Source organism: Drosophila rhopaloa, unplaced genomic scaffold (genome assembly GCF_018152115.1).
Source record: "Drosophila rhopaloa isolate 14029-0021.01 unplaced genomic scaffold, ASM1815211v1 contig_3, whole genome shotgun sequence".
Lineage (NCBI taxonomy): Eukaryota > Metazoa > Arthropoda > Insecta > Diptera > Drosophilidae > Drosophila > Drosophila rhopaloa.
The window spans coordinates 15265974-15278237 of record NW_025335123.1 but is presented as its reverse complement, the minus strand read 5'-3'; the positions used below and the strand labels follow the sequence as shown (position 1 = coordinate 15278237).

The 12264-nt window shown below is 44.2% G+C and overlaps 1 protein-coding gene across 14 annotated transcripts in view; it reads left to right on the top strand.

The window, feature by feature from the left end:
- The window catches only part of LOC108047101 (amyloid-beta-like protein), a 54514-nt gene that overhangs the window by 37148 nt on the left and 5102 nt on the right, over nt 1-12264 (top strand). For 6 of the 14 annotated variants that reach the window (XM_044461362.1, XM_044461367.1, XM_044461363.1 and 3 more), the window contains 4 exons: nt 10198-10336; nt 10486-10707; nt 11230-11918; nt 11985-12137. In XM_044461362.1, the coding sequence (XP_044317297.1) occupies nt 10198-10336; nt 10486-10707; nt 11230-11918; nt 11985-12137 (1203 nt within the window). The remainder of the gene's footprint in view (nt 1-10197; nt 10337-10485; nt 10708-11229; nt 11919-11984; nt 12138-12264) is intronic. The other 8 variants (XM_017127168.2, XM_017127166.2, XM_044461365.1 and 5 more) reach the window with 6 other exon arrangements.

The following is a 12264-nucleotide window of genomic DNA, read 5'->3' as shown; positions in this document are numbered from 1 at the left end:
CCCCGTTCGATGGCTTTAAGATGGGCTTAGTCTTTGCCCACACGGCGTATGCTTAATGAGCCGCTTACAAAAAGGAATTTAAGTCTGCTTAGCTCAAAATGGAAAGTTAAATGAATATATTCTGCTGCAATTAAATTAAACGGATATACTTAAGCGCTATTCTAGAATTTTCCTGATATATTAATGTTTAGATTTTAAATTGGGAAATTACTTTCTGTTATTTTTGACTTGTATTTTTAAACTTTTTTATGCAGAACCTGTTTATTCTTTCGATGGTTAAAGAGACGCAACTAAAACAAAAATAGCTTAAATATTATATCGATCTTCCGAAAATGGAAATCATCTTATCTTTTGTTTCTTTAACATAGCCAAGTCCCTAATGTCTCATCATTTCTAATCAAGTCACTTGGGCACTTGGTCTATAGAGTTTAGTGACTGGGGCGCACACGTCGTATACATAATGCTGCGAATGAACAAGGAGAGTGGCCAAAATGGGCAGCTGACCACGCCCACCATCTACTTCAGCTGCACGCAATTTCCATCCGCCCCGTTGACCCGTTGCCACGTTGCCCCGTTGCCCCGCTGCTGATGGCATGAAAATCCTTCAAACCTTCAGACTAACGAAGGACCCACCCATGGCGCAGCAAAGGGAAATGGGGGGGGGGTAAACCAAAGCCATGTACTCTCCATTTATGTCAAGCCCCGGGTGGGCGTGGCTGTGGGCTGTGGGCTGCACCTTAAACATTTCGCCACACACACCGCACACACCCCACCAAATTTCCCTATTTGCATGCACTTTTTGCACTCACTTGATTCCGCTGCAAAACCCGCTCCGCTCCGCAAATAAATCACGCCAACACTTTTTCATTTGACCACTTTGTTTGGCTTCACCTTGACGCTGGCCGCGAAAGAAATTAATTAAAAGCGCTTTATTGTCCTTTTGCCCGCCTGTCCATAATGTTTATATTTATTTATATCATTTTTTTACCAATTCGCTGCCCAGCGTTGGTTTCTTGTTTTGGTTTCGTTTCAATTTCGGTGCCACCGCTTTTCCCCCGTATTTTGCTTGCTTAGCAATTCAAATGGAAATTAATTAATTTGGCTGCGTTTGCCTTGCGGTGTCAGGCTTCAAAATGTTGACCCATCTACCCAAAATCCAGAAACCTTTTCCGAACAAAAAAAAACAAATAAAACATCCAACACCAGTCCCCAATTCCAGCTTTGTTTGCCCGGGCTAATGAGTTAAATTACATGTGCCTCAGATGGGTTTCGAGTAACCCAAAACTGTTGGAAACTTTGGATTAATAATGATAAATGAGACTTGCTGATGAGTGACTGGCTTTTGAAAATTCCCCATGCCCAAAATTGCATTTAGCAGACATAAATCGCATCTAAATTCAATTAACTACACTCAATTCGATACGAGTGGGTGGGTGGTTTGGTCTGGTTTGGGGAATCTGTAAGCTCATTTAGTGGAAAATCTCATTAAGTGACTGGCCGAAGGCCCCGCAACCGCGGACCAGAACGTTAATTAGGAAGGCTTGTAATTGAATATCCCCAAAAGCATTTCCTTCGAGTTTCCCTTTGTATCACGTGTGCGTTTGAGTGAGCTGGACATTCCCCAGCTTGATAAGCAAGGACCCTTCTGCGATGACCGTTTCTGGCTTTGATTTCGCCACCTCATTCGCCGTTGATCGTTCAATTACGAGAAGTGTTTTGCGCCCCTCTCCGCGCTTCTCACATTGCCCTCTTAAGTTCCGGCTCAGCCGATTACTGGCCAACTATGCGCTAATTATGCGCTGTCAGCGCCCCAGTCGATTTCGCTTCAAAAGCAAACTCAGCGGGCAAATAGGGGCTCACTCAGAAAAAGGCGACACCAAATAAAAAACACCATTAATAATTGTTATGAATTTAATGACAATATTTCAGGATTGCTTTAAAATCAAACTTAAAATCATATTTGGAATCTTAATTACTTATTTAACGAGGACGGAAGCTAACTTCGGCAAGCCGAAGTTTTAATACCCTTGCAGACTTTGCCGAAATTGCTAAAACTGAAAAAGTAGCCAAAGGAATAAGGTATACATAAATATACTAGATTTTCATCGTTTAATGTCAATTGCTTTTATACTGCAAAAATGTCATATAAAAATAGAAAAAAAGGGATACTTTCGCAGCCTTTAACTATTTTTCCTACGGAAGCTATAAGAAATAGACGTCCGATCGGCAAGCGCTTTTACCCTAATCAAGATATGCGTAAATAAATAAGACTTGGAAAAATTTATGTCAGTAGCTTACACACTACGCGAAAAATTCAGAAAATCATCAAATTTGGACCGATTTCACCCTGTTGTTCCTATGGGAGCTGTAGGATATAGACGTCCGATCGTCACGTGCTTTTATCATAATCAAGGTATGCATAAAAAAATACGATTTGGAAAGATTCATGTCAATTGCTTATATACTGTGCGAAATATCCTAAAAATCATTAAATTTTAACCGATTTCACCCTATGGTTCCTATGGGAGCTATAGGATATAGACGTCCGATCGCCAAGCGCTTTTACCCTGATCAAGGTATGCATAAAAAAATAAGATTTGGAAAGATTTATGTTAATAGCTTTTACACTGCACAAAATATCTTCCATTCTTGAAAGTTATATCCGATTGTTCCTATGGGAGCTATAGGATATAGACGTCCGATCAGCACGCGCTTTCACCTTGATGAAGGAATGTATAAAAAAATACGATTTGAAAAAATTTATAGCAATAGCTTTTACACAGCGCGAAATATTCTGAAAAACATAAAATTTGGACCGATTTTACCCTATTTTTCCTATGGGAGCTATAGGATATAGACGTCCGATTGCCACGCGCTTTTACCCTGATCAAGGTATGCATAAAAAAATACGATTTGGAAAAATTCATGTCAATAGCTTTTACACTGCGCGAAATATCATCAATTTTTGCTAGATATATCCGATTGTTCCTATGGGAGCTATAGGATATAGACGTCCGATCGGGGCGATTTTCAAACTTGATCTGCGTACACATGTTTTAGGACGCGTGTGAAAGTTTCAGATCGCTAGCTTTTAAACTGAGCTCACAAACGGTATTGAAACAGACGGACAGACGGACAGACGGACAGACGGACAGACGGACAGACGGACAGACGGACATGGCTATATCGACTCCCCTATTGATCCTGATCAAGAATATATATACTTTATGGGGTCGGAAACGTCTCCTTCACTGCGTTACAAACTTCTGACCAAAATTATAATACCCTCTGCAAGGGTATAAAAAGATAAGGATCGAGGTATTTCTAGACTCAAGAACTAAGTATTGTCTTTGTAAGCTTTCTATCGCTCTAAACTTTTACCTTTCGATCGATTTATGTAGAAATTTTATAAATTAATTAAACTTAATATATACATATCAGATTCGACTACAGTTTTTTTCCTAGTGTAGGCAGGGTAGTATTTTATACAGACACGTCGTTTTGAGAGCTGCACAAACACACCACAGCGAGTGAATTGCACAGTGGCTGTTGTTTGTTGTTGTTTGTGCATAATTGCACCGGCTGGAATAGTTTGCGCATCATTGAAGCCACAGATGAGGCGCCCCTTGTAATTGCCACTGACCCATCCGCATCCGCATCCGCATCCGCCTCCGCATCCTCATGCCGCGTTGATGCCGCTGACAGGTGAGCAGCTGAACAGCTGAACAGCTGAACATCTGAACGTCTGAACAGGTTGGCCACTCACCGTTGAAGGACACCAAACGAACTATATTTACGGGACGCTCCATAATGGCCGCATTGAAACTCACTGAGCTGGCAAAAAGTAGTTTAGTCGCTAAATAGTTTAGCCCCTAGATCCGCCACTCCCACTCCCCTGTAATCTGTAATATGGCTAAATATAGTTGGCCAGGATACACACACACACACACACACACACACACATAGAAGATAAAAGAGACAACAACAAATGGGCCCGTTTTGCCAACTAAGCCGCTCGCTTAAATGCCTGCAAAATTGCACCGCCAAGAGCGGGGGATTTGGGACTAGGAAAGGTCCACTGGTGGGTGGGTCAGTGGGTGGTATGGGTGGTTGGGTGGTTGGGTTAGTGGGTGGTGCGGGTCTCTAATTCAATTGTTTGTAATGTTGCTGGACATTTAGAGTTAAATGCTTGCTTACACATAATGCCCATTAAAGGTGATGTATGTGCGGCCCGTTTGGGGATGCTGAGCCCCCGGGCCAGTGGTTTTCGGGTGGGTGGGGCATACGGTTGGTTGGTTATGCGAAACTTGCCAGATTGTGGTGCTTTGGCATGTGGTGGGGCCATTTTGTAGCACCGCCAAAGCGGGCATGTATAACAGCAGAGCTATTACAGCCAAAACCAAAACTACAGCAGACCAATCTAAGAAACTGTCTAAAACAGAGTTTTGTAAACCAAACTCTGTTTACCAGGGGCACTTACAAATATCACTTACTAATTACAAAGTGCGTAGTTTAGAAGACATATACAGTCAACTTAATTAAAATGTATCCTTTCCTCTTCTCTTTTTACAATTATATGTAAGCTTTATTCAATTCATTGATTATAATTTAACTTATGAATTTTTCAAGAACAACCTCTGAAATTTTTTTAGAGTATTTAATAAACTTATTGCTCTGAAATCCCTTAACAGACTTACAAATAAATACGCAAGAGGTGAAAACATGTGAAAATCATGGAAAATTTAAGCAATTCAGTTTGCTTACCAAGTACCAATTATTTCTCTGGTCTTTAGTGCATTGTTCTAAGCTTCTGTGGCATGATTACTAGGAAAACCTTTGTTCATGGAAATTATTAAATTAGCTGTTCATGCTTGAGGTTAGGTATTATCCTGCAGCATCGCAAACGCATTTTGGTTGTAGTTTGGTCAGCTTACTTATAATAATTTACCCTGGGTTTTCCAGGGCATTGTTCTCAATTCTTGTAAGATGCTCAGACATATGCTCGGATTCATTGAATCTATCATCTGGAGTAGTGGCTCCTCAGTGGACTCTAAACAAGAACCAGATTGGCTTAAGCTGCTGTTCCATAATCAAATGAGCAGCGCAGACAAAGCCAACCGAATCCTATTGAGCAATCGAGTACAACAGTGGTTGCCATAGAGCAGTCGTAATTACACGGCATTACCGTTCGGTGCGTATCAGCTTATCCCATAATGGGCATGTCCTGGCCCCAGTGAAACTGAAACAGGAGGAGAAGGAGAGGGAGAGGCAGAGGCACAAGCAGAAGCCTCGGGGTAGGTCAACCATTGTTGGGTACGGACTTTAAACACACATGTGGACACGCAGTAGTACCTACACACCATGCCAACATATAGCATATATACGCCCTGCACTCGGATGGCACCTTGAATTGTGTTTGCTTTCTGGCCATTTGACTGAAAGGACTCGGCGACACAAAAGTTTGAGGAAAAACGGTGAGGAGGGGGGGGCAAAACAAAGGCAGGGGGAAAAACGGAAAAGCCGCAGGACCGGTAGGGGCAACAATAACACAGCGCTTGGCCTTTTTGGCCCTAATGCCCCCCGTCCCCCTCCCACTCCCCCTCCCCCTTCCACCCACCGTTAGTGTTTGTGTTTCTGTTGCTTTTTTTTTCCTGCTTCGGGTTTCAGTTTCTCTGCGGTACAACGGGGCGTATGGGAAATTATTTTTACAATTTCAATGTCAACATGTTGGGGCGAAGGCCGAGTGTTGGGGTTTCGTCATTGAATGGCTGGGCTTGAAGTTAACTAAAAATACGTATATACGTATGGGTTAGGTAAACAAAAAACGTATACGCCGCGTGGCCAGGCTTCAAGTTACCCCCCAACATATACGCACATACCGAACTAAACTGGAATGCCAAGGCGTGGCAAAACTTAAATGAAAACAAGGCAAACAAAGCAAGGATGCGAAAAAATGCAAATAGAAAGTTGCCACAAAATGATTTGCCACGGCACGCACCGTCGCAGCCAAGAAGGGATTTGCCAACGGGGAAAAAAAAAAAAAAAAAAAAAAAAAAAAAGGAAAAAAAACCGAGTTGGTTGCGAAACAGGCGAAACGCCATGTCGGTGGCACATTAAAAAATCATTTTCAATAACGCGCTCCACTGCCAGGTGAACCCAACCCGCTGGCAACTCAATTGTTTGCATTTTGCATGCATTGACAGACAGGGCACACCGGGGACCAGGCCACGCCCACCGACCACCGCCCACCGCCCACGCTTCCATCCACCGGATACAGATGCTATATGCGGATGTTAGGCGCTGTCAAACACTCACTTGCCACACCGGCTTCCTCCTCTTAACTGGATTTGTTTGGCTCGGGCTTCGGCTTCACCTTGATCGTTGTGAAAAACAACTTGTCCCGCCAAAAAAAAAAATAGAGAAACAAAAGATCGAGCGCATGAATAAAGTCTTAATAATGGCATAGGAAAGTTGTTCAAATTGGATTTGCCTTAAATAAGCCGACAGGATTTTCGGCAAATCGGATGGCGGAACAATTCGCATAGACAATTGGCTAACAATTTACTTTAAAAGGCTGCCGCATAACCATTTGTATGACAATTAACAAAGCGACCAACTTTTTTTCACAGCCTATTAGCGGCCAACAATTTGTTCAATAAGCCAATCCAATTACAATACAAATTATACACCAGTTTTTTGTTTTTAACAGTTTGGCCAAACAGTTTATGTAGTTGGTGATACAGTTTTATTGTATTTTGAGTAAGCCCATTGTAATGCAGTGAACTTTTCAGAAATCGCATAACATTTCAGTTATTGACAGTTTGTACAGCAATCATTTTGTAGCCTGGAGATATGCAATAATTTTTAATATGCACAAAAGGGAAAAAACTGAAATTGATCATTTGAAATTATTACAAGTAGAGGTAAAACTATTCTATCCATTTTTTTGTACAAAAATAGAGATTCGATTCTTGTAATTGTAAAAGTAAATTTTTAATTAACTGAACGGAATTTCTATTGAAAATGGTTGCCTTATTAGACATGACTTTGGAAAAGATTGCATAACATTCCAGTTAGTAGTTCGTCGGGAGGTATGCAATTATTTGTGCCACGCACAAAAAGGACTCGGAAAAAATAGGCAACAATGCGGGGAATAAATCTGAAGGACGACGATAACGATAACAATATAGCCATGGCAAACGACATTTTCCGCTGCCATTAATGTCCGCGTATTGAGACCCGTTCTAATTGCATTGCTCAAGGATACTCGTGAAGCGTGTGGACAGCAACAATGGCGTCGTGTCCTGTAATCCCATGCGTGTGTGTGTCTCTGTGTGTGTGTGTGTGTGTGGGGGACGGAACGAAACGAAACGAAACGGAACAATGGCGAAATGTCAAGTTTAATTGTTTGTCTGTCATTAGCGCACACTCGCCCATACAATACACATTCATCCGCTGGAGCGGTGCAGCGATGCATGGATTTTTTGCTCTCTGCTAATTTTGTACAATTAAATTTGCTTGCTTATGTGTGAGTTTGTTGGGTTTTCATGGCGGGAAAAGGGAGGAAGGGGGGCGTGGGGCTTGGCCCGAAACAAAAGAATCAAATGCTGTTACAATAACTTGCGCCGCGCTTATTTGCGGCAAACTCTCTCAAGCGAGCCACTTAAACAGCCTCACGCTCGGCTGAATATGTTTTGATTAAGCCAAGTATAACGAACACATTTCAGCCAGGACGACGGGCGGCATGAGTCCTGCGAAAGTGAGTCTCACTTTCCACAGCCGACTGCCTGCTGCCTGCTGCCTACTGGCTACTGGGTGCTCCGCGTGGGTGGATGGATGAGGGAGTGTCGGAGGGGGGGTGTGTGTATCCATGAGCCCGGGGCACGTTTATATACTCCATCGACCGCTCTGGTCAGGCACTGGGCCGTGTGAATGACATGACGTCGTCGCCGGAGGTCCTTTGCCCCCCCTTCACACCCCCCACCCCCCGCCAATCATGTGCGTTTCTTTATTTTTAAAGTGCTGGAATGTTCGGGTGGGTGAGTCCTTGGAGCGGCCATCGAGTTGCTGGCACGCACGCAACTCCCGAAGCGAAAACATAACCTGGGGCACAGTGGATCAGCCGGGGCATAAAAGGTGTTATTCGCGTGGCCCAGGCAGTAACCCCATATAGCTGAAATTGCACATCTTCTTTTGTCAACCAGCTCGACAAATGATTAACTGCATGGTATGCTTCCAATGTAATGACCAGTTTAATGTAGTTTCTTCAATATATTTTCATAATGCATAGCAATGAACACATACACTTTAAGGTAGAATTTTCAGTAGGTTCTTATGCAATCTATTAAATAATATTTATAGCTGATTGTATACTCTTGCAATCGACATCATAAGCTAATAATGAATGATTAACTATGTTTATTGGTACCTATGTATGTAATCTATAAACTGGACTATATAAAACGAATTCGGTTAGTCGGTTTCTTGTGCCACTTTCCAAACAACAAAGGCGTTCCCTAATTTAATTGCATTCTGATTTCATGATCTTGAATCTTTTTAATTGTCTGCTTTGGCACATTTCAATTTTGTCGAGAGGCAAGTGTGGACTTAAGTCAACTCCCGTCCGTTATATACTTGTTATACTGTCAATGCAGTCCAAAGTCCGTCCACAGTGCCATTATGGGCTTATACACTGCCAGCATATGGAATGACCACAGCACAAGGCCTTTCGCCCGAGACTTGCTTTATTTTCTGTTTGTCCGGAAAGTCCGGCAGTTCAGTTCAGTAGGAGGATAAAATGGGGGGGAAGGGAGGAGGGGGTGGAGGTCCTTTGGGGTTTCGGTTTTCAGTTTGACTTGACATGCATCAGCATCATTATTTTGTGCTTTTAATGTTTTATTTAGCCTGGTTGCCGACAGCCATACGCAGTGTGGGACCAAAAAGGAGTGGTGGAGGGGGGTGGGGGAGGTGAGGGGGTGAGGGGGTGGATGTGTGGTGCTGGGTATTACGTGAATGTGTGTCTGACCGCCTGCGAGTGTTGCCTACGTGCCGTTTGCACTCATTTCTTGCCAGGCCAGGCCTTCTTCTTCCCTTCCCCTTCCTTCTACCTTTCTCTTTCTATACCCCCTCCCACTATACCCCTCTCTTTCCCTCCCTGGGAGGGAACCATTTGCAACCAAGCACTCAAACAACATTTAAAAAGGCCTCATTTTCATGAGCTGTTGTGTGTGTGTGCCAGGATGACGATGGCGAGGATGAAGATGGGGATCCAGTGTATGTGTGTGTGTGTGTGTGTATGCCACTCGGCACATAATTGTTTGAAACAAATGTAGTGCACACACACATATGAGTACACGCACACACACACATGGGTGCACGTGCACCCACACAGACACACACACAGAGATGTGGGATATTTTATTAGGCCATTCAGTTAGTCAGTCATTTAGTCAGTCAATCAAACCGGGCAGGCAATTAAAGTTTCACTGCCCATTGTCGGAAGCCAAAGGCAACAAGAACAACAACCAGCGAGAGCGACTGCAAAAAGACGGAAATAAACACATCAAATGGCCTGGCAAACAAGTCCTGGGTTCAAAAGGGTATCGGTTCGCTGGATGAGATGCGGGGAGCAAGAGGGGAGTGGCCCCAACCTGGGGAGAATCCTTTCAGATAAATGAAATTCCCCAGAATCGACCCCAATGAGAACTTGATTAATAATGAATTGCACAGCACAGCCGGAATTTAAAATCTCTCTCACTAACTGGGTGGCAGGAACTAAATAGAACTGTTACATAAGCCTTCTGGTTTAGTGGTAAGCTGATGAATAACTAGTTGCATTCAACTTTAGTTCGTATATGTGCGGGATAACATTTAAGGTTAAAATATTAAATCCAGTTAGGAGGCGACTAAGAACTACACAAAGCTAAAATTGGAATAAAAACCAAAAAAATATTAATTTAATTAAATTAGTAGAGAATTAAGTAGTCAGGAAATTGTTGTTTCTGGGCATTTAAGTTACATTGGGAACATTCTACATATTGTTATACAAACTGTTATACAAACTGTTATACAAACTGTTATATTGTATGTCACATAAAACTGAATTAATATAAGTAAAATCACTGCACAACCTTTCTTCTACTTATTTAAATAGCACAATAAACTGATGTCCCGCAATGTTTCCATTATATTTTCCAGGCCTATCCCAATCGAGACATAACCAATATTGTGGAGTCATCCCACTACCAGAAGATCGGCGGCTGGTGTCGTCAGGGTGCTCTGAATGCGGCCAAGTGCAAGGGCTCCCACCGCTGGATCAAGCCGTTCCGCTGTCTCGGTGAGTAGCCATCGAAATGTAGTTAGTGTCCAGTCCAGGGGGACCAACCAACTGATCCGCTCTCCTCTGATCCTGTGCTCCATCATATCCATCTGCTCCAAAACGGGAACGCCACTCCATCGCGACCATTCGACGACGTTTGGCTTCAGAAGGACCATTCCAATCGGACGCCCTGTTGGTGCCCGAGGGCTGTCTGTTCGACCACATCCACAACGCCTCCCGCTGCTGGCCATTTGTGAGGTGGAACCAAACCGGAGCGGCTGCTTGCCAGGAGCGCGGCATGCAGATGCGCTCCTTCGCCATGCTCCTGCCCTGCGGCATCTCGCTCTTCTCCGGCGTGGAGTTCGTCTGCTGTCCCAAGCACTTCAAGAGTGAGTACCGACCATGGGGTCCTGGCAGATTTATATGTATCCATTTATATATATCCATCTACCTATCTATCTATCCACAATTCTTTTGAGACTTAAAACCCATAGTTATTGTGACAGAAATATGATATTCTGCAAATTCAACGGACATATTTATTTGTTTCTTTTTTTTTTTTTGTTATGCAATCCCCTTCAGTTGCTGTGACATCTAGGACTCTTTTTTTTTTTTTTTTTTTGTCATAGTTCGTGCATGGCCATTAGTAACTTTAACCCTGTGGTTATGGTATTAATTATTTAAAACCCAAATCAAATGGCCAGAACAAACAAATGTGCCATTACCCACTCTGTCATTGCACATTAAGCGAATCAGTTAGGGATTTATTTATTCACGAGTATTATTGTTGTGTTTGCTTAAATTTGGCTTTGCATTCAGTTAAGCTTTAGATATCCTTGCCAATTAGCCAATTTTATTCGGCTCTTGCGTGAATATTTTTTTAAAATTATGGAACCTTTTTCCCTTTGCAGCCGATGAAATCCACGTGAAAAAGACCGACTTGCCGGTGATGCCACCCGCACAGATTGCCAGTGCCAATGACGAATTGGTCGTCAACGAGGAGGACGATAGCAACGACTCAAACTACTCAAAGGATGCCAATGACGATGAGCTGGACGATGAGGACGATCTGATGGGCGATGATGAGGAGGACGAGATGGTGGCGGATGAGGCAGCGGCCGCAGGCGGAAGTCCCGGCACCGGCTCCTCCGGGGATGCCAATAGCGGCTCCTTGGATGACATCAATGCGGAATACGATAGCGGCGAGGAGGGTGATAACTACGAGGAGGATGGAGCCGGTTCCGAGGGCGAGGCGGAGGGTGAGGCCTCCTGGGATCAGAGTGGAGGAGCCAAGGTGGTGGCCCTGAAGGGTGGTGCCTCCTCGCCATCCTCCCCGTCCAGTGTGCCGGTGGCCCCCGCCTCCGATAAGACGCCCCCCAAGTCCGACATGGTAACCAGTACTCCTCAGCTTTCCGTTGCTGCTGCAGCAGCTGCCAATGCTGGAATCCAGGGAGCAGGAGCAGGAATCGGAGCAGGAATTGGAGCAGGAATCGGAGCAGGAGCAGGAGCACCACCGTCCACCGCCCAGCCCACTTCGGATCCCTACTTCACCCACTTTGACCCGCACTACGAGCACCAGAGCTACAAAGTAAGTCAGAAAGTAAGTGTTTACGTTGAGGGCGCAGGTTTATTTATCGATGCAACACAAAACGTATTCTAAACAAAGGAAGCCCAACAGCGCCTTGAGGAATCGCACCGCGAGAAGGTCACGCGCGTGATGAAGGACTGGTCCGATCTGGAGGAGAAGTACCAGGACATGCGCCTAGCCGACCCCAAGGCAGCCCAATCCTTCAAGCAGCGGATGACGGCTCGCTTCCAGGTCAGTCATCCTCCGTGTGACGCACTCATCTTCCCCATCCCAACACCCCCCTCTCTCTCACTCTCGCTGTCTCTACGCATCACTCTGTCTCTGTCTCGCACCGAAAACCCTCCCCCCCACCCCCCAC